Source organism: Denticeps clupeoides, chromosome 6 (genome assembly GCF_900700375.1).
Source record: "Denticeps clupeoides chromosome 6, fDenClu1.1, whole genome shotgun sequence".
Taxonomy (NCBI): Eukaryota; Metazoa; Chordata; class Actinopteri; order Clupeiformes; family Denticipitidae; genus Denticeps; species Denticeps clupeoides.
Genome location: NC_041712.1, coordinates 6,295,730 through 6,321,398, shown reverse-complemented (window position 1 = coordinate 6,321,398; position 25,669 = coordinate 6,295,730). Strand labels below are relative to the sequence as shown.

Genomic DNA, 25,669 nt, shown 5'->3' with positions numbered 1-25,669 from the left:
TGACAGAGAGGAACATTGGAAAGGATTTTTCTTCTCAATAATGTGTTATATATATTCAACTAAAACTGTAATACTACATAACTGTGAGATTGTTGAACCGTTGCACGCCTACTGAACACAGGCCTATGGGCAAGGCTGGAAATGTGCTAAATCTGGCAACATGGGGATCTGAGATGTGGACATTCAAAGCAGCAGAAAGAAAAGCGGAATAGATTGTCTAGGAAGATGGATATGGATGAAGCTACCAGGAATGGTCTGCAGAGACAGGATTGGGAATAAAGATTGACAGGGTGAGGGAGAGGATGGGAGAAATAATAAAAGTAAAAAAAGTAGATATGGATAAAGCAAGCGGTGAAAGAGTTAGAGTGAGCTGCTGAAAGTCACCAAAGAAGGTGAGTTAGGAGTCCGAGGGGAGAGAGAAGACTTGGAATACTGAATGGACTGGGAACACAGAGGGAACTACAGCCAAAGTCTTGGAAAAAGTCACGGCGAAGCTGTCAGAAAGACTGAACTAAACTAACCAACTCACCACAGAATGGCTGTTATTTAGTGGAGACAGAGTCTCCATTTTCTCTCTCTGTCTCTCTCTCTCTCTCTCTCACTCACCTTCTTTCTCTCTGTATTTCTGTCTTTTTTTCTTGCGTGTTCATGAACTGTCACTTGATTGCTTGATATTGCCTTGTGGTTACTCCTGAAGGCTGTTAGCCTCCTCCACCCGATTTAAGATGAGAGGCAACAATGAGCAATTTTCAAAGCTTGATGCCACAGAGTGCTGATGACCTTGGCTGCACGGTGAAATAAACAGCCGCGGACTGCTGATTTGGAAGAAAGAGAAAAAAAAAAACGACAGCCCCCAGACCAGGGAAGGGGGCGAGTTCTGCTCAGTCCATTTCATTAACGGAGTGGACTGTCGTGCAGCACATTAGACTCTCCCGACTGCGGACCTTCACCATGCCAAGCAGCAGCTCACGATGATTTATTTATAGCAGACCTTTATTCAGATGCAGCAGCTAAAGCACAGCAGGACAAATAAAGAATAAAGGGCCACACATCGCCATTGTATTCATTGTATGAAGTCATTAATTAAGTCAGTAATACCACTAAATTATTCATAGACAACCCAATGTAATATAAAGTCAAAATAATATTTAAAGCAGGCAAGTTGGATTTTACAGTAAGGCTGGTGCGTGTTCTGCTGAAATGGTCTGGACTCCAGCATGCGTATTCATATCTGTAATTGTTTTATGAATAATGCACCTGGCCTGATGGTTGAGCTTGGAGAAGCGTGTCTGATGGTTTTAACCTGCTTGAAATACATTCGTGGCAAGGTAATTGGCAGATGCCTTCAGATGATCAGTTTCTGCTGTTGGACTTTGAAGAGGGAATCTCTGGGCCAGAGGGTGGAGAGGGGGGTCTGATGGTGTCCAATTAGGATGGAAGCCAGAAAACAGTATCGTCACCTCCTTCTCTTCTTTAGTTTTAGGGAGTATGTGGGCGACAGAATTTTGTTGGCTGAAGGAGACCAGGAGGTGACACCACAGGGCAACTAGGCAGCCGTTGGGGTTCGGGGGCAGAAGGTGCAGTGGAGAAGGACGTAGAGGGCAGGTGGGGTCAGGGCGAACTTCCTCCCCCTTCCACTAGACTGATGGAACGAGATCTGAGGGCAGCGTTCTCCAGACTTAAACATCGGGTGACAGCCTGCGAGCGCATGGCCCTGCCATCAAAGCCGTGTGGTCGAACGTCCTCGGCTTTCATCCCAATCCCATCTGCCCCTGCAAACACCACCCCCCAGCCCGCGCCCCACCTGGTACCAACCGCCTCGGCAACAGTGTTTACCATTCACCACATTCACCAGAACAAATCTCACCTCTAATCTCCATTCAGCAGACCCATCTCCATACTGCAGAATAAAGGAATATGATATTATCACGCTTGCATAAATCCTCTGAATACATTATTAAAATGAATATTATATTCAAAAAAGGTGCTGTCTTCCGAAATTCTGGATCTAGAAACAAAACGCAATACCGCTAGATGGTACTAAGTATGATACTTTGTATATTGAAAAAGATGGGTCATCTTACTTTCGGGGTCGCATTATAATTGGGCCAGTTCCCTCATACATGGGAACTATGTATGCAGTAAACCACTTTGCATCTCCTCATGCCCACACCAATCAATTCTCAGACTGTGGATTCACAGTCGCTTATTAAACTGCACTGAAAAGACCCAGTTTAAGCTGGTGTGTATGTGTGTAAAGGTGCATCTGTGTGTGGGTGTGTTGCTGAATAGCCTTTCACACACACACACACACACACACACACACACCAGAAAGCTTTGAAACTGTATAAATATAAATTTGATCCTTTCTCTCTTCCCTCTCCAGGCATTTCCTTTTTAAAACCCCCTCTGGAACTACCCCTCTGTTCAGCAGCTCCTCCCCTGGGTACCCCCTGACTTCGGGCACAGTCTACTCACCGCCCCCACGGCTGCTGCCCAGGAACACCTTCTCAAGGAGCTCCTTCAAGCTCAAGAAGCCCTCCAAGTACTGCAGCTGGAAATGTGCGGCCGTGACGGCCATCGGCGCCGCCGTCCTCCTCACCGTGCTGCTCTCCTACTTCATAGGTAGGACCGTGTGTTTCACCTCACCCTCTCCTAACAGGCAGAGTGTCAAAACCATGCTCCTTAATCCAGAGTCCAATACAGGTGACCTGGTCCCTTCACCCACAGAATGCAACATTTTTCTACCTCTGGTGTGCTTATTTATATTAGAATTAGTCTAGACAGAATAACCTGCTATCATCATCCTGTTTTCACCAGTACAGAGATGTGCAGAGATGCTTCAAAGGGACTCATACATAAACAAGACATACAAGGTCACCAAATTCAGATGATGTGCATGATTTATTATGCACTTTTCAGTTTTGCTATGTGTGTGGATCGTTTTGGTTCATCTCAGCCCAGTCTGGATTTGCATTTCCAAATGATATGAGCTGCCTTCTTGAGGCAGTGGTTAAGTCTAATGAATGTTCTAGTTCATTCTATGTAGTGTCGTCAAGGTCATCCTGCATACAGTCTTTATGAAATAAGCCAGTTCAGGGAGTGTCCAGGTGGCACACTTGACTTTGACTTCACTTGCTGTAGAAAGCATATGCCTATGCAGTACTGTTGAGGTTTATGTATGCATGCGCATGGATTGCAGGGTGAATTGCGGGTGGCTAAATACACGTAGGAGGAAACATATTAGCAGTATTGAAATAGCAGTGGTATTTGAAGGATATTAAGGTATTAATATCCTAAGGTATTAAGGATAGAAATTAATTTCAGCTCATAATGGAAATTGTCTGGCTGGGCACAGGCGAAACTGACAGTAGATAAAACAGCATTAGGTTTATCGCGGTGATCGTGCAAGTTTTTCCAGTTTGTGCTGTTGGGATTGGAGCACAACAATTAATCAAATGTGTTAAATTACATAGTTGCCATGCAACAGTAATAGCATCAACATCAATGTTCAATGATTCTGAGCTCATAAAATGATTTAAATTTTTTTCATGATATGATTCTGTCCCAATCTGAGCTGCAAACAAAAAAACTTTAAAATGAAATTTTATCTTGCTAGAAAATAAAAATCATTAATTGGATGTTGCCACAGCTCTGACTTAAACTCTGGATCAAACAGGAACAATAAGCCATAAAATCCCTGTTAACCAGTTTCAGATATGAGACACTTGTGGGCTTTTGAACCCACATAGATGAACGCTACAGCTGCCCAAAGCCTAACCGGGAACGCTTTGTAGGATGCTAGTGGCATACTTACATTTTCAGAAAGTTGTTGGCCATTGGGCATCATGAATCATGTCACATTCGTATTGATTTTAACCAATTTGCAATGCCTTACGTGTAGCTGTTCAAAATATCCCACTTTTGGCTGAAAGTACCTGCATATTACATATTAATAATATTTCAATACATACAATATCAACATTGTTTTGTTTGTTACCATTTGAACACATTACACTTATCAAGTTTGTGGAAACTGTTGGGAAAATATTGAGCTGGGCCAAAGCTCAAAATAACTATTTTCCCCATGTCAGACACGCTATTGGGCTAAATTCAGACACACGGTTCGAAAAGGTTCAAGAGCTGCTGCATGACACCATGAAGGAACCTGTTGTTTTGCCAACGTTTCGCCGCGGCATCTCGCTTCCCCCCGAACCCCCCCCTGTTGTTGTCGTGCGGCATGTCTGACTCAGGAGCCGAGCTAGATTAAAATTCGAGGATATTTGATGGAGGATATTGAGAATCCTGCATAGCGATGAGGACGGTGAGGGGGTGACATGTGACCGCTGGCCAGCGGCTCATCAGCGGCGGCCTGGCTGAATCCATTACTGGCGGGTGGAGGATGTAATATTCATGCTTATGACAAATGCATGACCGTCATGAAGGGCCCTCCAAAGCTGGAATGAATCACACGCCACTCGAGCGGCTTGCTGCTGGAGCATATAATTAGTTGTTTTATGCCGTGACTCACGACTACACAACAGAATAAAAACATTGACGGCATCTGGGCTTTTATCAAATACAATTTAAAAGGAATTAATCATTTAAAAAAATTCATTAATTCTTAATCCAGATGGCACACTGACATAGTTTTATTCCTTGTTCATGTGTGTTTATCGTATATATATTTTTTCTTCTATTAGTGTTGTAAAATAATAAATACATCACTGTATTAAACACAATCAATCTGATGTAAACCTGGCATGAAAGAGGCATGGCACAATAGAGTTTACAAGAATGAAGAGTTTTTTAATGTAAAAAAAGGTACCAATGTTACAGAAAAACCCAGAATTAAAGCGATAGAGGAAGAGAGAGAGGAAAAAAGCCAGGAACCAGGCTTTAGCAGCCTGACCCAGGAGAAACAGGGGGAGAAAGGCCCAGAAAGCTGGGGGTGGGGCTAAACCCCCCCAGCTCCCGGTGGAGGGGGAAAAAGAGAAGAGCCTCAGCCCCCAAAAAGTTGCCACAGACCAATCAGGATTTGTCCTTTTATGTCTCTGCTTTGTCTTACTCATCGTGACACTTCAAGCCATTTGCTGGCTTGTGGCGCCTCTTGTTTTGGGGGTGTCGCAGCTTGACAACGATACAGGCAGGGGACCTTCACGCAAGACAAAAGCACAAATAGCCAAGGACCTGGGATTTCCCATCTTACGGTGTGAAGCATCAGACATTCCACCCAGGTTCATCAAAGCGTAATCATGAAAAATACATAAGAATATATACAATTTAATAATCATGTGGGACGATTTCACTCAGTATTTTCACATGGTGGCAACGGCACTGTGTGCCAAGTGGAGGATTTGCCGTCATGATGCCGAATGGGAGCAGACATTGTGCAGCGTCTGCAGTGGGATGGTGTTGGCTTTACAGATGGTTGTGTTTTCAGGCTCTGTGAGCAGCCACATTCACAGTCATCATCTCTCAGCACTTTCGCATGCACATTTCCTCCCTCTTTCTCTTGCTCTCTCTCTTGGTCACACACACACACACACACACGCACACAGTTGGCTGTTTGCTTAAGGCAACACAGAGAAGCAAAGAAAAGCCTTTTCAGTGTGTGTGTCCATGTGTGAATTTATACACCAACCAGACACAACATGAAAACCACTGACCGGTGAAGTGAATAACATTGATTATCTGGTTCCTGTGGTACTTGTGGGGGGGGGCAGTCAGGTCTTGAAGTTGATGTTTTGGAAGCAGAACACAATGAATAAGTGGAAATGGCTGAATTGTGATATGTGTCCCTGGTATGCTGATGAAAATCCACTTACTTACAGTCACCAGGCTGATCCCTACAATGGACACATGAACCATGAAGCAATTTGGAGATGTGGACAGAGATCTTTGTGTAGGAAGGAACCTGAGGAAGAACTTTTCTGATAACCTCTGTATATAAAATCCAAGGTCTTGTGTACCTCATACAGTGATGGGTAATCACCGTTTCGGTTGCACAGCGGCGACATGCAGTATTTTGTTGTTTTAACATTATATGAGTGTTTACCTGCAGATGTGGTGTGTGGCTGTATCTCTGCATCCTTTTTTAACTTCTGTTTCCAAAGTTAATAGCATTACACACAGGGTTTCACAATCAACCGGTGCACACAAAGGGCCATTCAGCCCCTCGGCTGCTTGTGTTATGAGCACTGTAGCTGGCAGCTGCTGTGTGTTCTCATTGTATAGATCGTTTTTACCGTTCCCGTGGAAATGGGTTATGCAGAGATACGGCACCCAAAAAGCATCCTTGGGCTGAGAGGTTGATGGTTGCTAGGAGACAGGTGAGGCAAGGAGAACAGGTCTGGTGTGTGTGTGTGTGTGTGTGTGTGTCTGAGTGAGTGTCTGTGTTTTTTTCTGTGAGTGTGTGCGTGTTTTAGAACAGCGTGACTAATTTACACTAATTGGCGGAAGAGGGTCCAGAGCTGGGTAAAGGATTGGGGTTCTCTGGGCGAATCCAGCTGCCTCCTCATCTTCATATACGCACCAGCGCTCCATATCCTGCGTTTGGAGGCGACGTGAGTGATGAGCTGCGCTGATTACCGATGAAAAATCAACTGACTGCGGGCATGAGGCAAGCAGAGGCGGTGATTATTACACAAACACACACAGAGTAAAGTAATATTAATGTTTTAAATAACGAGAGACCCCAATGGTAGATTCACACTCATACAAGTCCAATCTTTTTGCTTAGATATACAGTTTGTGTACTGTACTACGCTATAAACTGTAACCCAAACAGCAATACTTGGTAACTGTTCCCTTGTTTCATGTATATGAACCATTACATTTAACATACTGCATAATAAAATATAGTGACCATGTACCACGTTAAATCTAACTAAATTTTAAAGCAACGTTTATTGTAATTTCAGCCATATAAGCCTAAGCAGAGGGATTAAATGATCAGTTAACAGTTCATTGTAATGCGACTTGTACTAATACTAGTACTACTACCGCTGATACTACTACTTCTAATAATAATAATAATCATAATAATCACAGCTCTTATTTTTTATGGCTGTGATTTGTGAACAGTAGAGTATGCCTTCTAAACAGTGTCAGACTGTAGTCAGTAAAACGGAGAGCAGTGTGTATGTGTGCTTTGCTGTAAGTACAGTAGTTCAGTTTCATGTGGAGGACAGGACTTTTAAAGTGTAGGCAGGCAGTGGTCTAAGTAGGCTGAAGTAGGTAGCAGGTCTCAAGTTAGTGCACCTTTTTGCGTTTTGTGCCATTTTGTGCCAGATTCACCACTTCAATAGAAAAACTGAAAACAGCATTAAATCATTTCATGTATTTTAACACACTTTGTGTAGTGTGACGTTTTGACATTTCATTCTGTATTTTATTCAGCATTTAAAACTGTACTTTAGCATGGCAGTGATGTACATTATAAATGAGATAATACATTACAAAAACACATTTAAAAATACAATATTTTTCATGTAAATATTAAATTAGAATGGCAGTGTTGGGTTAGTATTTGGGTTGGTGTCATTCATCATGTATTAATGGTACATATTCATAATTTTGTTAATTTCCTAGCCTATACTTAATATACATAATACAGATCTATTGAGAGTGTTCAGTATTTTGATCTGCTCAATGGGATTAATGTGTTGTTATATATGTTATACTGAATTAGTGAATTTGGACACACACAAATGAGCCATGATCATCATCATTTCCCAGAATTCATTGCACCCGCTCTCTGTATTGCTCTCTCTGATGTTTATTTAATCTCTCATCCCTCACTCTGCACTGAAACATCTCCAAGAGTCTCCCCCCCGGCCCCGACCTAAACTTAGCTTGGTTCCTGTAGCCATATATAATGCGCCAGTAGGTTATCTTCAGATGATTCAGAAGCAGCAATCTCCAGTTCACAGACGTTTGGTCTGACTCCCTCACACTGACTGTCTTCACATTTGCCTGGATGGAAATGACACTTCAGAAGTATTTTTTCCCCTTTTGCTTCTGCTTCTCCTTCCTCCTTTCATTCGTTCTCATAAATATTGAAAATGGTACGCGGTGGGCAGATGGATGCATTTAGGTCAGTTTTTATAGGGCGGGGCATTTGCCGAGTCACAGTCTGATGGCCAAGCGCAAATGCAAGGTCACAGAAGGATGCATGTGCTGCCCAAATAAATAATTAAATCAATACAGAAATCGTGGCAGTACTGTAGAGTACAGTTTCTCACACTGTCACTCACCTAATTAGTCCTGTGCCCGAGCAGGGGAGGCGGGGCAGACACACGGCAAGCCCATTCGCTGAAAAGGGTGAACAAAAAAAAAAAAGAAAGAAAGAAAAGAAAACTCATAACTGGAGAGCTGTAATTATGCAGAGGAAAAAGTGCGTCTGGGGGAATGATTGTTGCGTTCAGAGATCCTGCCAAGCCAAGCGGAATAGATTGGATCCGTCTCGTCACACTGCTCTCGCTACGCCCACGCTTAACCCTCGCAGGAGTGGGGGGAGTGGGGGGGGGGGGGGGGGGGGGGGGGTCCGGTGGGCTCAGCCCTGTTCAGATTCACCGGGAGCACACCGATGGGTGACAAGCCGACAGCCGCGTGCTCCTCACAGGCAGACGCAGCATAAATATATCCACATGCATACACACGTGCCATATACGATGGAAATGCGTGTGAATATGTACACATTTGTGTATTTTTGTATTTTTTGAGTTTACTTCAAAATGTCCTCACAAAAAATGTGGTTTGTGTTATGCCGTATTAATTGTCCTCACAAAGCTATAGAAATGTGCATGTGTTAGTGTGTGTGCAGTTGTGCACCAGTTCTGCTCTTTGTGCGTTGCGCTTCGCTAAATATGTTCTGTAGAGAACCATTTCAAGGTTCTTCACGGCTCCCTGTGGGGGAAAACCTCATTCGCTGTGAAGATGAAAGGGTTCTACTCGGCACTGAAATGGTTCTCCTGCAGGGATCAGCTGATTTCAGAGCTGCTTTCATGTGATTGTGCGAAGCAAGTGAAGCAGCAGACAGAGAGATTGAATAGCGGTACAGCTTACACACCTATAATTTCACCCCCAACTCTCCCTGTCTCTCCCTTTCGCTGTCCGTCCCTCTCCGGGTCTCTCTGCCTGCACCCGTCACCTCCTTCCTGTCTACGTGTGGTCCCATGACTCCCGTCTCCCTCTCTTCCACTTTGCCGTCATGCTTCTGTGAGTGTGTGTGTGTGTGTGTGTGTAGGTTGAACACCTGCTCAGCGCGTGCTGTAACCCCAGCGAGAGATTGCTGTGAAGTGCCGGCATGTTGCATCAGGCGGTTAGGTGTGTTCTCCTATGAGAGCGCGGCCCCCGGCTGCTTTCGTACGATCGCGCGGCGGCGGCCCCGGGGACTGGGCCGAGGCCGCGACCGCAGGTCCTTCCCCTGGCGAGAGCTCTCCTTGTCGGCCATGGCCGGCTCAGCTCAGCTTTGTTGTTCAACTTCAAAAAGCCCGAGACGAGACGTCTCCGTCCACACCTAACCCACGTTCAGACAGAGCAGCGCGGCCTCCTCACTGATGGAGCCCAGAACCAATTCAACATGTTCCACAACATGTGTTCTCAGGAGAAGATTCAAATTTCTCTTCAGGATTGTAAATACGTGTGCCTGCATATGTGTGTTCTGTGTTTATTCATGTGCCATCTATCCATTGGTCCATGTGGATAGTAGGTTTACTGGGTTGTGTGTGGTGTATAACAGTTTTGAGCCATCTCACTAGTGCTCCTTGTAAATATCAGTGGTGATGATGATGTAGTGTGTCCTTTGTGAATCTTCTGCATGTTTCTCTGTGAGTTTTGTGCTAGAATAACCGTGCGGACTAATTCTTCTCAAACCTAATTACAGCACACATCAGTATCCTGGCTGCGGGGTGCAGCTCGGTAGGGAAATTAGCGCAAACATGCTGTAGCTGTCGGTATCCGGGTTCGGGGCACGTTTGCGGACTTGGTTGGACGTGGAGGCGACTGAGCAGACTTGGGGGAATTGGGATGCGCAGTGGCGCACGCTGCAGGGTAAAGTTTGGCTCCGTGGCGGGCAGTTGGGCACACAGCAATGGGGAGGTGACCGGGGTCAGTCACATCGGTGTTTGGATCGTCAGAGGTGCAGGTGAGAGGGTATGGGACAACATTCGGAAACATTCATGTTGGTAGAATCAGCCAAGGAATAGCTAAAAGAGTAGTCAAGGGTCAAGCAATGGTCATATCAAATCAATCAGTAAACACAAGCAGCACTGTGGAGAAAACCAACAATGAGCGTGTGTTGTTCAAGACAATGCACTTGACCTTGACCTTGAGTCTCCTTCCAAGTGGTTGTCCATTTTAAATTCAGGTGAGCCTACGTACATGTTAGACAGTACATAGTCAAACAGTCACGTATTGACATAAAGTGCAGGTGCAGGTGCGACATAAAGAGCGGCTCTGGACAATTTTGGGCTTAAACAATCAAGTATCTGGCAACAATTGTTGTCAGTAGTGCCCTCCTGTCTCCACTTGATTCTGTACTAGTTGAGGGCAGCTTGTCAGGTGACAGGAAGGCCCGATGTCCTCAGATGAGCCTTATTCCCCTCCCTTTTGATTGCACCTGAATAATATTAAAGCTCAGCAGGAGGGACTGAATTATACGTAAAGATTACATAAAGTGTTATGCGCCCTTTCATGAATTTCTAAGCAGACACATTTTATCTTAATTATTCATGCTTATTGCAGACCCCAGAAAATGAGTTTGTTGAAGATTTCCCAATGACGTGATTAAGCAGGCTAAGTGTGTTGAAGTGACAATCATGCGCTTAACCCTGCTGTGGCCAGCATTCCCCACTGTGCACTGGCATGTGATGCGTTTGTGGCTGTGAAAGTCTCCGGCACCTAAAAGAGGGCTGATTCCCACCAGGAGTGTTGTTCCCAGCAGAATGTTAGTGACATGTGGTATGTCGACCACGTGACCACGTGAGGGATGAAAACCTCAGGCGCTGAGGCCATGGAGCAGTTTCATCTACTGACAGGGATGGTGCAGACATCATGGTGATAACACTAAGGTGCAACACACTCATTGAATTCATTGAAACCTTCCCTGTATCCACCTCTCCTCAGTTCTTCAGGTGGTTCTAGTAGTTTCAGCTGTGATCTTCTCTAAGGAAGAGGGACAGGACCCACTACCCCTCCACACACAGTAAAGAGCGCCCTCCACTGGATGACTGCCACCATGTCGGCTGAAGTCACTTGTGTCTCATGGTTGTTGTTTTTTTCCAAATGCAGCTGTGTTTCTATACAGTGTAGAATAGAAGGCAAACAGGAAGCAAGCATGATGAAGAGGTGAAGGGTGAGGGAGAGGAGATGGGTGGAGGAGGGGTAAAGATTAAAGGAAAACAAAATAAATTGTTTCTGGCATGGCACTTATGTGTGTGTGTGTGTGAGTCAAGTCAGCTCTTTCCTTTGACCACAGAGCCTTCCATCCAGCCTCACCTGTCCTCCATCAGCCCAGGGCGGCCTACAGAGGGAGGGAAGCGTGAGAGTGAGTGAGGAAGGGAGGGAGGGAGGGAGGTAGTGAAAGGGGAGGTGTGGATGGAGGGAAGGCCATTGATTTAGCCGGGGATGAGATTGAGGTGCGATTGCTGAGGTGAGGCTGAAGGTGAGTCATTATCACCAATACTGCAGACGTCTGCATCTTGCTTACTGTGTGTGTGCGTGTGCGTGTGTGTGTGTGTGTGTGTGTGTGTGTATTGATGCTGTGAACCTCTAGGGTTAGGAGTCCTGCAATATGATAAAATATCAATTAATTAATCCTGATATTATCATGAAATCTTCGTAAATGTAAATGTCAAATGTTGTTCAAGCAATAAAATATATTTATATGTCGCTGCTGTCTGGTGAAAATGGATTTTTTCCTCTTTTTTTCTTACACACGGGTATAAGTGTTCAGCTTTGATACATTGATATTGGATGCCAGCATCTGGAGAGTGTATCACTAAAGGAACTATAACAACTTTTTTGTCCCACCTCTATTGTCATCCTGTTTTGGGGACATTAAACCTCCCACAGTGAAACGCACAATGTAACATCCAGTTTACTAATTCACTTCTGCTTTAATCAGTTTCCCTTCCGCATTTTCCTCCAATCATTAAGATTAATTGAGCTGCAGTCTGCAGCACTGAACAGATAAAGTTTCTTCCTGTGCAGTGTGTTCTTGAGTGTAAAGCAAGTTGGGCAATGGGGCAGTGGTGGCCTAGTGGTTAAGGAAGTAGCCCCGTAATCAGCAGGTTGCCAGTTCGAATCCCAATCTGCCAAGGTGCCACTGAGCAAAGCACCGTCCCCACACACTGCTCCCCTGTGTGCACCGTGTGCTGTGCTGCTGTGTATCACATGTGACAATCACTTCACTTTCACTTTCTTTCTTTCTAAAGTTTTTGTGTTCCGGTTTTCACCAGCAAAAAAAAACAACATTCTCTTAAATTGTCATTAAACTGTCATTGGGTATTGGGCTGTTGTGACAGGTGCCAGGTGTCACTCTGTGCTTCAGGTGCGTTCATCATATTCCTTTTCTCCGCTCTCGTTCAAACAGCCCTGAACCTGCTGGGTCTCAACTGGCAGCTGAAGCCGACGGACGGTCACCTCGTCAGCAACGGGCTCAGCACTGGCATCCCAGGCATCGGTGACGTGGCAACAGTGCCCTCCGGGGGCAGAGGTAAGAACTCGACGCACCCAAACCTCTTTTTATGTCTCATTTTAACTGGTAAAACGGGACCATCAGCCATTCCGAACAGAAAGATGATCCTCGAGAGAAAAAAAAACGAAATCTGAATCCTCCCACACACCCCTGCACCATTTTTCTCTCCCGGCCCTCGTCTGGCTGCGCACATCTTAATTTTTTTATTTCAGAGTGGGGTGGCAACACGTTTCCTTGCATCATATCTGTCTATGGCAAACAAGAAGAGGTGGGGAGTGGGCGGGAAGTGCTGTGAAATGTGAAATGGTTTGGGACTGGAATGCTTCTTCTTGCCTCATTTCAGACATTCCTAGCCACTCTCTAATGAACAAGGTGATGTTGGCTTTGATGGAGGATTTCTGGAGGCCCTGCGTAGCTGCAGCAGCAGTAAATAAGCCACGTGTTCAGTTCTTTCAGATGGGCTTTCAGTCTTGTCCTTGGTTTTTTTTTTTTTTTTTTGGGGGGGGGGAGGCACGAAAATATGTTTATTTTGCTGTTTCTTATCTGCCGGTGCTGGTGAGGGGTCTGAATGGAGCTCAGCAGTTCTGCTCACCCTGTCTGCATCACCCGCGACTTCTGGAAACATACGTTCAACAAGCCCCTTAAAGCACGTTTATTCCTGTAAATCCTAAATGTCACATACTCTATGACGTTATGTAGCGCCATGAAAAAAACAGAGGAGAGCTCTTCTGGACGGCTACGCTCGGGTCAAACTCTGCCATCAGCGCAGATTTGTGGCTCTTGGTAGGACAGAGAGGAGACACGCAGACTTCCACCCAGCATGGGCCCTCCAGCGCCGCCACGTCTTGCTCCGGATCGGCTCTCCTCCGATGGGGCGTGCAGGCATTTCAGCGTAGCCTCACCCCGTTAGTCGCTGTGCATTTCAGCGTAGCCTCACCCCGTTAGTCGCTGTGCATGCACGTGCGACTTATTTATTGAATATATACGTGTTTTTTGGGGATGATCACAGTGTAGGGGAGTGTGAGCAGCACCCCTGCGGTTCCCCGTTTGCCGCCCCTCCCGCCGACGCCAGAGAGCGTTCGATGCCGCAGCTTATTTCCTCGCATCAGTCTCAAGTAACAGCGCGCAGAGTGACAGTTAACACCAGCCACTCCGCTTCCTGCTGCTACCAGCCTCCCCCATCAACCTGTGTGTGTGTGTGTGTGTGTGTGTGTGTGTGTGTGTTTATGCTAGGCAGTAGTTTCCGAGGCACTCATAATGTTGTTGTCACACGGAGCCAATTGGAGCCGGGTGTGATTTATAGCGGCGGTAAACGGGCCTGAGTTCCTGTTCCTCGTGGGATGGCAGTGACAAACAGGTTTGGGAATTTGTGTCGGCCCCTCTCTCCTTTTCTTTCTCGTGGGGAGAAGCTGAAGCTGCGTGTGTGTGTGTGTGTGTGTGTGTGTGTGTGTTGAACGTCAGCACACCTTCCTGAGGGAAAACGACAGCCTTTGTCTGGGGTGCTGACATAACATTGCGCCCATCGCTCTGTCATTAGTGCGGAGCGGCACCCACTTGTCACAACGTTGGTTTCTACCGTGGGCCTTCAATCCTCCTCTCTCTCCACCAGGGCCCTGGGTGTTCCGAAACAGCAGCATTAACATGGGCGAGCTGGAGGTGGGGCAGCGCGTCAGCCAGGACGTGCCCCCCGGCGTCTTCTGGAGGGCACTGATGCGCCTCCGCGAGCCGCTCTTCCTCAAGTTCAACATCTCCCTGGGCAAGGACGCGCTGTTCGGGGTGTACATCCGCAAGGGCCTCCCCCCGTCCCACGCACAGGTACCCACCATATTGAAAATGTGCCGCGATTCCCTCGTTTACACTCGTCCCTCTACGGCAGCACGGGGTTAAATGGTTTTGTCCAGGGCACAATGGTAGCGGCAGGGTGTGTAATAGTGGGTCAGCTGCAGGGTCTGGGCAGTTTATCGATGAAAATATATCACGTTGTCATGTGCGTGTATCACGGGATCATTTTGTTCCCAGCAGAATTTTGCTCATATTTTACATTCATCTTATTTTTGTGTGTCCATGTTCATATTCTTAAAAACCAAATGATCACAATTGAGTACAAAGTACAAAGTACAAATAAATATGTTCTAAGGGTTTTGTTTGCTGAAAAAGCTATAATGTTTAAAAAATGACAAGTTTAATAAGTTATATTACGTGTATTGGTGAGAAATGATTTAGGCCCAATCCACACAAGAATGTTTTTCTCTAAAACGGATAGAACCAGGGGAACCAGAACGGTTGTCTTCTAAAACGAGTGAGTTTCCGTGTGGACTGCGGGTGTGGCGGGGGCTTAAAACAGCGTTCTGGCCGCAACATTTCAGTTAAAACATTCTCGTGTGGACGCGGCGATCTAAGTCGATCTAATCAGCAGTTCGCCATGTTGATGTCGGAATTCAAGTCGCCATACAAGTCAAAAGGCTTTTTTTTTTTCCAAGCGGGCTTTTAATTTTCTGTAGAGCTGTATATGCTTTCACAAACAGCCCTGTTCTGCTGGTAGGTGGCTGAAGTGGCATCAACAGCTTCTCTGCTGGTAATGTGTGTGTTATTTTCTGTTACTCTTTCACTCCCCTTTCTCTCACACACACACTGTGTGTCTGTCCACCTTTTCTGTTTCTGTTGGTCTCTCAACAGAGCAATATGTCACTTATACCTGTTTTACTCTCTCTGTGTGCTTCTTTCTTTCTTTCTTTCTTTCTGACTGTCATTCTTCTTTTGTTAGTACGACTACATGGAGCGTTTGGACGGTAAGGAGAAGTGGAGTGTGGTGGAGTCGCCGCGTGAGCGCCGCAGCATTCAGACGGTCATCTTGAATGAGGCCGTGTTTGTGCAGTACCTGGACTTGGGCACCTGGCACCTGGCCTTCTACAATGATGGCAAAGAGAAGGAAGCAGTTTCTTTCAGCACCGTGGCCCTGGGTGAGTCTCCAGGCCGCTTGTTCTTCGGTGGGAAAATGCTTCCAGCTTTAAGAAAAGTCCTCCTTGTTGGTACAAGAACAAGGCCCAGATGTTAGATGTTTCTATAAGCGCAGCAAGGTCTGAGTCACAATGAGAGCTTCAGGGATCCACATTGGAATTAAGAAGAACCCCATGATGTCAGCTTTACTTGTTACACATAACCAACAAAATGTGCATACCGATTTACATAAAGACGCTAATTAGATGCTGATTAGACTCAATAATCTTTACCATCAGAGGCGTTCCTCCAGCTAACCATCAGCTACACAAAATGAAGTGGCGGGTGTCACTGCAGACGGGCATTATTTGAAACTATTTTACATATATTGATCATTTTATAGGCAAGCAATTCAACAAACTGTTGGCAACAAAGTCGAGTAGCAGAATGAAGCTGTTAAAGACTCATCAGTAAAGTTCCTGTGTGTGTGTGTGTGTGTGTGTGTGTGTGTACTAAGAATGCTTTCAAAATGATGACTGATGACAAAATGATGATCAGGCTCTGGGGGTCCATCTCAAAACTTCCAGGATCTGCCTGTATTTCTCAGCATTATGGACACCATGAATCCTGACAACATCTTCAACTCCATTTATAGGAATACAGAAATGCAAAATGTTATTTTATGTTACGTGCAAAGCAAAATCTCATTGAAATATCCAGGTATTTCTAATGTGATTACCTCTAAAATGTTGTGAAATTGTTACTTATTAGCTGGAAAGGTTGACGTAGCTGTTAATTAGTTTCATCAAGGCCATCAGTCTGAATGCCGCACCAACCTGCTAACGACGTGTGCAGATTGAGCATCAGTCAAGCGCAGGCTGGAGTTACGACAGGGCCCGACGCCTGTTCCATCGCCTGCATGGCGCCGGCGGGAGTGCTTAGCTTTAAACAGCTGTTGCCTAATGATTTAGATAAAGAGTGCTGGTGAGTTGAGGCATGTGGGACCGCTACACAACGTTAGCAAATATTCGCCTTATTGAATGGCCATCTGTTATCGACGCTTGCACTCAAAGCGCAGATTGGGATCTATATGAAGGGTACAAAGGGGGTTTGGAAGAGGTAAACGTTTCACAGATTCACTGAAGAGTGAGCAAGAAGAACAAAGTCAGGCTGTGGGGCAGCATTATGCATCACCCATGCATCAACAGGGCAGAAAATTGACAAGAAAAACAGAAAGAAATAAAGTTCTAGAATCAGGCAAAGCCTATATAAAGCTTTATTGTCATATTTAGAAAGTACAATGAAACTCTTACATCTCGGGCACTGTTTTGAAAATGGCGCTAAATGCAACATATATTTAAGAATATATGTAAATTGTAGAAAAAGTAACTACACTTTTTGTGTAATTATTTCTGTTGCCGGAAGTTGACCTTTAATGATGTTTTGAAAAAGGTGATGATTGACAGCTCTCAAACATACTACTTCCTCATTCTGGATCATTTAAACCCCTGGCCGTCAGAACTTCATTAAAGGCCTCACACCAGAGTACAAGTCCCACACTTAGAGCATCTCGCTGCGATGAGGACGAATTCGACTCGCACGACTTTCTCTAAAACCCCCTGACCTGTCAGAGACCAGCTCACACAGCCTATCACAGGAGCTAGATGATTAAAAAGAGTCTACCTGCTGGGAGTGGAGACGCCAACTTTCCACATTTTACCAAAGTTTAGAGCATTTTCATAAGGCAACAAACTCTATAAATCCTGACAGTTTTGCGAATGAGTGCTGCTGCCCTGCTTTGTAGTTAATAATGTTGTGCTGTAAGTGTCTCAATCCATCATACTCAATTACAGATTCCATAGAAGAATGCCCCCAGAATTGCCATGGAAACGGTGAGTGCACGTCGGGAGTCTGTCACTGTTTCCCAGGCTTCCACGGCACAGACTGTTCTAAAGGTAGAGTACAGCAGTGAACCTTCCACCCGGCACTTGGTTTGAATGCAGGCTTTTTAAGTGCATTTGAGTGTGGATGTTGGACTGTGTGTATGTGTGTGTATGTGTGTGTGTGTAGTAGTAGTGACTGCGGGGTGTGTGAGGGGGCAGCGGGGCATTGGGGGGGCAGCGATGCCCAAGTCATGCACAGATCCGAGCGAACCGCTGGCGCAGCCATTTGCATCCGATCCTTCCTCTAATTACTGATGGCATATATCATCCCATAGCTCAGCTCTGCTGGCATCAGGCTTTTGTCTGCAGACATCTCTCCACCACTCCAAAGTTTGTGTGTGTGTGTGTGTGTGTGCTGTGTGTTTGCTCTCATTTCTGAATATGCAAGATGCCGTTGTTTGCATCGGCGTGTTTGTGGTTTTTGGACTTCAGTCTAATGATGAGATTCCCAAAATCTTCTCAAATGAGTTTTTTGTTGCTGTTTCTGTTGTTTGTCTGTGTGTGCATACACTGTGTACATGTGTGCATGCAGATTTCTTGGCATGAGAAGCATTTTGAACCCCCACTACCATCTACATACTGCCCTGCATAAACCTTTAGTAATCACTATACTTTGGCACCTCATCTATTACAATGGGCTTCAGTATTACGCGAGAAAGAGAACAAAGGACTGCTTGAGTTGAACTCTCTTCTACTGCCATACTAAGGGTATAAGTCATGCAAATGTTTTACAGATAATTGTCATTTTTGCTGTTGAAATGTGTACGCAGTGTTGACTTCTATTCAGCTGAACTGGCAACGCTGAACCAATTTAGCAGGTACTCTGGTCTCTGTCGTTTATATTTATACACTGATTATCACTTCAACTCAGTTATGGTGCCAGCACGTGGAGGAGCACTGGCAAGCCAACAAAAGAACATTAAAATACAATTAAAACACATTACAATGGGTTTGGCATGGGTGGTGACATGCATTTACGTTACAGCAGTTGTTGTAGGTACCATTATAACTGTAATCAGTTTTAATTGAATTGTAAACAGTTTTGAAAGAGTTTTTTTACTGTATGTGATCACGGCCTCCATTAAGATCTGAAGGCCGGAACCGTGCCTTCAGAAACACAGACACTGTTAGATGTGTCCTGCATGAATTCAGTTAAAAAGACCGTGGATAAGGTTCACTCATGGCATTGTTAAAGGCTAACAATAGACTTCTGCAGCCAACGGCCTGTCTCTGCTTTTCCTAACTCTAGTCAAAGACGAATCTATGCTTTTTACACCCAAAAAGACTCATTTCAACCTTTTCTGCTGCGCTGCTGCAGTAGACGCCTCCATTCCTCAGGAATAATATCCAGAGTCGTATAGAAAGTGTATGCATTTTTACAGAACTTTTTTTCCCCAAAACTCAAAGGTGACGCATGACATGTTGGCACTTAATAACAGTGGAGAACAGCATATCTCAGTATAAGGTGTAGTACAGTGATGCTCAGTGTGTTACTGCAGCTATGGGATGGTGTTCAACTGCATGCTGAAATCATATCATGCTGCTTGCTGATGAAGTGTCATTGCGCCAACTCTAATAGCACTGGGAGGACTGAAAACCATTTACATTTAAATTATAAGTAAATTGAATTCATCCCTCTGCTGTAATAACATGTATGAAATTTGGCTTCCTGCATTTATTGCATGAACGCAACATAAAGCCTTTCATCTGGTTAAAATGATATGATATATTATAGCCTGGGTGAATTGTTAATAAAACAAAGTGCTATGCACGGTCATGTGTGATCATCATTTGGAATTTATGTATTAGACCATCATACATTCTCTGTTGCTATAGCAAAACAATCTCCGTAGCCATAGTAACAATGAAAACAGCAACCTCAGGTGTATAATAGCCTGTTTTAATTACTATATGAAAAAGATGAGACGGTACTGCAATATTTGACTTTCTTTGGTGTTGGAAGGCATCTAGTGATAAAGATAGATGTCTGAAGAGGGACGCTAAAGACATTTTTCCAGTACATATCTGGCTCAGTGAAAATGATTTTATTTCATACATGAGATATATTTTCCTGAGAGCAGGTAGAGGGCTGTGAAACCATGAGAACAGTGCTATGGTATAACCATGGTGCCTGACCACGCCCTGTTAGAACCCCAATCCCTGGTCTTGTCCTCACTGAGTACCTAATTGTATCCATCTGTTGTTCCCTGTATATGAGACTGCCTTGTGTGTCTCATCTTTTATTGTGTACCACTTTCTTCACGTGATGGAAGGTAGTGCGATTGTTTTATGTTTCTTTGCTTGTAAGGATATGTTGTTTTTGGTTTGTTACGTTATTTTGTTTTCTAAAATAAAATCCTGCCATGTTTTCTGTGTCCAGCGGCCTGTCCAGTCCTGTGCAGTGGTAATGGTCAGTACAATAAGGGCACATGCATCTGCTACAGTGGCTGGAAGGGGCCAGAGTGCGACGTGTCCAAGGGCCAGTGCGTCAGCCCGGACTGCAACGGTCACGGCACCTGCTCCGACGGAACCTGCACCTGCTCACCCGGTTACCGGGGCGATAGCTGTGAGGAAGGTGAGGCTGGATTCCAGATTTGTTCACCACTGGTGCTTTGATCAGAAACTGAACCATGCTGAGGCGGCTACAGGCTGCATCCATAAACCTTTACAGCACAGTTTCATTAATGAACTGAAATGTAGGAAGAAGGTGTTTCTAATAAAGTGGCCAGTGGTCCTTCTTCAACAAGACTCCTTGTGTCCTGAGCAAATGGAAGCAGTAGAAATATCATCTCAAAAGGCAATTTTTCCTTTCTACACTGAGACGCCGTCTTACCCTGCCATGCTGAAGGCCTGAGATGAGCAGTTTAATATCCCATCTCGGAACGTGTCAGGCTGCAGTGGGCGCATCATCGCCTGCTTGAGTGGAGGGATTGAATGCATTTTTATTGATCCAGCTTTAAAGAATTGGCCAGAATTTGATTCTCCGGTGTTCGCTTGGTTTTAAGTGCATGAGGGAAACAGTGGAGCTTCCCAGAGGGAGATGGGAAATGGGAGAAGAGGTGGTGGGGAGGCTGGGTTTCTCACCAAAGTTGTCTTCTTTTTTTCAGTGGACTGTCTTGACCCGACATGTTCTGGCCACGGCACGTGTCTGAACGGACAGTGTCACTGTAAACCCGGCTGGGCGGGGCCACTATGCGACATTCCGCAGGCACTGTGCCCAGATCAGTGCAGTGGCCACGGCGCGTTCATCCCTGACACGGGCGCCTGCAGCTGCGACCCGAACTGGATGGGCCCCGACTGTTCCACAGGTCTGTGGATTTTTTACTCTCAGTGGCAGATCCCACAAGATGTTAATATGTTTGGAATAAAATGAAAAATAGAAATTCATTCAACTGATAATATATAAAATGAGTACATGAGCATAATACTGACACGATTATAGTATACAATATATATTAACATTGGGGTTGAGGCAAAACACTTTTATCACATTCCCTGGTACTGGTACCAGGGAATAAAAACAATGCACTCTAGCAGAGTCCTAATGATGCAATGTCATTGAAATCCGAAAAATCATGGAAGTTTGATTTATAAATGTGCAATGTGCAAAGGCATCAATTTTCTTCTAAAACAGTCTCATAAATATAGCTAAGTATTAATTTATTCTAAAGTTCCTAAAACTGTATAAACTTCCCAGTGTTAAGGAACTTCAGTGTGCTGTCCTGACTGGTGGATGTACGGTCTTTCTCAGGATTCTACTCACACCTGGTGATTCCAAGTGTGTAATTTATGTCCGCTCTCATCAAAGTGGGGCACTTGAGTCCACCGTTCCAGCTCATTGTAAAGCACCCAGCCTGTATGAACAGTCTGGTCAGTTTTAATAAGAACATCTGCAGCTCATATTCCCTTGTGCCTTTCTGGAGTCGGAGTGAGTCAGTTGCTTCTTTCGCAGTAATTTGGAAATCAAGCGGGCTCTGATTACACTTCTGATTTGATTTTCTGATTTGTTCTGTAGTTTTGCCTCTTTTCCTTTCGGTCTTGTAAGATTCTCTGTGGAGATTTCTTTGAAAAGGGTTTCAAAGTCATTTTGTTTCATTTCTCATCCAGCTCTTTTTATGAGGGTTTTCTAAATTTGCTTGTATTTGCATGTGTTGTACTTTTTCTCAGAAGATTTTGGCTCAGTTCTGGCTCAGTTAATCTGCTGTTTCTGATCATTTAAAAAATTATATTTCTGTTTTCAGTTGACTTTTTAATGGCCCTGTTTCTGAATGCGTGCCAATTTTACACTTTCAAATTCACATTCTTAGTCATTTTGCAGTTCCCTTCCAACATTGACTCTCTCCCTGTTCAGAGGTGTGCACTGCCGACTGCGGGACCCACGGTGTGTGTGTAGGGGGGATGTGCCACTGCGAGGATGGCTGGACCGGTACGGGCTGTGGCCAGAGAGAGTGCAGCCCCCAGTGTGTGAAGCATGGGACGTGTCGAGACGGGAAGTGCCAGTGTCAGCAGGGCTGGAACGGAGAGCACTGCTCCATCGGTGAGAATGGCTGTACCTAACCCCACCTGCACAGGACCTCTTACTAAGAGCAACCATAACCCAGCAGCAGCAGCAGAACCCACACACTTAATGACAATTAAACAATCCTATAATCAAGCAAGCACACACACTCCACCTACGACCCATTCTAATTACTGTTATAAGGCTTTTCATCATCAGCAACCCCTAATCACCATTATCAGACATTCTGACCCTTCTCTGACTGTCTCCTACACACCCTTCTGACCAGTGTGACTGACCAGTGCCCACATGGCCAGATCTGGTTATAATAATAAGTCACCCTCTAATACATACCCTCCTCATTGCACCCAGTTTTATATTACTATAATTATTTACAATCTATTCAAAATTCACTTAATCAACAGTAACAAACTACAACAGCATTGTTATGTACAGATCCACGATCATGTTTTTTTTGGACTGTAAATAAATAAAGGGATAAGAGCTGCCAATATTGTTATTTTTAATTGTTAACCTTCAAGCATATTTTAGATGCGCTTGCTCTTTTTACTGCTTTTTCTTCCTTTATTCAGTACTGAAAACCGTATGAGGAACACCGATGGTCACTGTTGTTAACACTTTAGCCCCAGGCCCTTTTGGTTCCCGTCCTTCTGACCAGAAGTCATGCAGGGGTGGGACTATTCTCAACATAAGGCACAATGCGATTTTGCAACCATACCTTCATTGCCCGTGTTGCTATTAAAGTCTCTAAATCTCTCTAGTCTCTAAAGAGTCTAGAGACAGCCACAATGTTGTTCAAAATTATAAATGTGTTATCTTAAAATGCCTTAAGCAGCCCTTACTGTCTCTCGAGTCCCAACAATGCAGAACAGGTTGGGAGGTCAAAAGACAGAAATGAAAACATAAAGTCGAACAAACAGGGGGGTGAACGCATTCTACACGAATAACAACATTTACACACAACAGCAGCCCCAGTGCCATACGATAAAATATTCATTGCATTTCTTTTCAATTATTTATGCAAAGCCCTTCTTTCCTATCCCCTACCTTGAGAAACCCAGAGAAATTTGCATAGGAATGAGAGACGAGACTGAGAATCACCCTGAAGCAGAAAACAAAAACCTCTCTGAGGCAGCATGTAGAAGCTCCGGCGCTGTACATGCATACAGTACGCATCCCCAGCAGTCACATAGAGGAATTGTTTTCATATTTGGCTTTATTTCTGCTGGATGAATTAGCTGGTTTATCCTTCACACATGCACACTGTTAAAAAGTGTTCTGCCAAACAGAGAATTATTCTCGGTTCATTAATCTTTCTGGAGAGGGAGTGATGTACCATTACTCTAGTTTGAAAAAGTTTACATCTGAAACACCTGTCTAGTGCTGCTAATGTGACCATACACAGTTATGCCACAATACTCAGTGTTATGCCCTCTTATACTGAGCACAATCGGATCGAATAAAATCAATTTCCCGATCACTTACTGTACCTTTCATACTATTTTTTTTAAAATGATATAATGCCTTACTAATTAATTGATGAGTTGTCCCATGGCCCAGCGATTACTGTAACTCAGATATAAACCCTTTCAACAAGTTATAATCAAACTAAAATGGAGGGAAGATTTACACAGTTTAGTTGATCTACACAGGATATTTATTGACTGATTTATGGAATTTTTTCTTGTTTAATACGGCTTTTTTTCAATTACTACATCACAGACCAAAACAATAGACATAGACAATAGACAGATCTGTACAACATGTTCATGTTGTATGTTATACTTATTTTACAACTGCATGTTATCCCTGGTGATGTAAGAGGGCTGAATTTCATTGACTGCAACTATATATAATAGCACTAGGGAAGCCCATTAAATTGATGTTAATATAGACAAAGGCTCTCCAACCCTGGCCCTGGAGGCCACCAGCTCTGCACACATTAGTTCTACAACCACACTTGACACAGCCTGGGTAGCAGTTCTGGGTAGCAGTAAACCCCAAGATGCGCTGGACAAGTGCCCTCCAGAATCAGAGTTGAAGTGCCCTGAAACACACGTTGGACGTTGAGGTCTCTGTGATGTGACACAGCACAGTGTAAACACATGAAATGTGTTCTCAGCATTTCACTTTCGCATGAAGGAGCATTGGGCTGTCTGGAGAAGCAGTTTGTAGGGATGGTGCTTTGCTGAAGGGTACCTCAATGGCACCTTGTCTGTTAGTGGATTCAGACCTTCCTTAACTACTAGGCTACCATACCAGTACCAATAAGTTACTAATGCCCTTAGTAATAATAAAAAAATAACACTCCTGAAATGGGGTGAATAGGTCAGAATACCATTAGACTTAGAAAAATTCTCTCATCTGCTGTTTTTTCTGATGTGTGTGTTGTGTTGATCTCACCTGGTCAGGTGTGTGTTCAGCCGCTGCATGCGTGAGGCTGTCGTGGTGCTTAGCACCGTCTTTTCTCTGTGTTTGTCATCGCGACAAGGGCAGTGGAGAACGCTTGGTGTCTATTTCTGTAGCGCCAGCCGCAGGAATATTAATGGCCGTGGCCTTTCCTCCGCCCGTCTGCCCAGCAGTAGGTAGAATACTAATAAATGGGCTGTAGTAGGCACGGCGTACACACTGCCCTGCAAGGAGAATACTAATGCCTGGCCCTCTTATCTCTGGCGCAGGCCACGCTCGCTATTCTGCCAGATGAATATAGCATGTATAATGCACTGTAGCGCGCTGGTGCCTGATTCAAGGTGCTTATACGCACCAATGATTAAAAATGGGTTAGAGCCGCTGTTGAAGGTAGCTTTGGGATTTTCTGGGGCTTTCTGTGGGATTTGTGTTACTTATTTGCACCCTAAAACTGTTATTGAATGACCTTCATGATATCAGCATGAAACAATTAATGCATTTCAGTTTAGTTGGAAATATTAGTGTTGGTGTAAAGAACAAATTAATCAATATGATATTTGTAATGTTTACAGTTGCAAAAATGTCAAAAACAATTATTTAGCAGTTGCCTTGTTTGATAAATATTTTAATCACTTTTTATCAATGAAAAGATAATAGATTTTTCCCAGAATCCCTTTGTAGAATAAATTAAAACCAGTCCAGTGGTCAGTGATAGTATGTTACATCCTCACCCCAAATAAGAATCTCCCAGTTCTGCATCCGCATGGCTCAGAATCTAATCAGGATCCTCCATAAAGCAATTTCCCATCGATAGAATGCCAGACTGAAGACCCCAGAGTCAAATCAAGCGAGAATCGATGCGTACAGCAGCACTAACTGCTCCAGAGCTGAGGTTTCCGGACTGAATTATCGTGCTGTCTGACTTTTCCCCCCTTTTCTTTTCCTCCTTTGTCTGCCCCCTTCAGACGGCTGTCCCGCCATGTGCAGTGGCAACGGGCAGTGCACTCTGGGTCAGAACAGCTGGCACTGCGAGTGCTACACCGGCTGGAGGGGCCCGGGTTGCAGCGTTGCCATGGAGATCTCCTGCTCCGACAACAAGGACAATGAAGGAGGTGAGGGCCTTTAGAAGTGCCACACACGCACGGGAAAAAAGAGTGA

General features: G+C 44.6%; 1 protein-coding gene across 10 annotated transcripts in view; it reads left to right on the top strand.

The window, feature by feature from the left end:
• tenm2b (teneurin transmembrane protein 2b) overlaps positions 1-25,669 on the top strand; it is a 175,452-nt gene that overhangs the window by 133,382 nt on the left and 16,401 nt on the right. For 9 of the 10 annotated variants that reach the window (XM_028982317.1, XM_028982319.1, XM_028982318.1 and 6 more), the window contains 9 exons: positions 2,387-2,625; positions 12,599-12,721; positions 14,313-14,518; positions 15,468-15,663; positions 17,494-17,595; positions 19,964-20,158; positions 20,691-20,891; positions 21,935-22,120; positions 25,477-25,623. In XM_028982317.1, coding sequence (XP_028838150.1) covers positions 2,387-2,625; positions 12,599-12,721; positions 14,313-14,518; positions 15,468-15,663; positions 17,494-17,595; positions 19,964-20,158; positions 20,691-20,891; positions 21,935-22,120; positions 25,477-25,623 — 1,595 coding nt within the window. Of the gene's footprint in view, positions 1-2,386; positions 2,626-12,598; positions 12,722-14,312; positions 14,519-15,379; positions 15,664-17,493; positions 17,596-19,963; positions 20,159-20,690; positions 20,892-21,934; positions 22,121-25,476; positions 25,624-25,669 lie in introns of those variants that run through there. The other variant, XM_028982327.1, reaches the window with a different exon arrangement.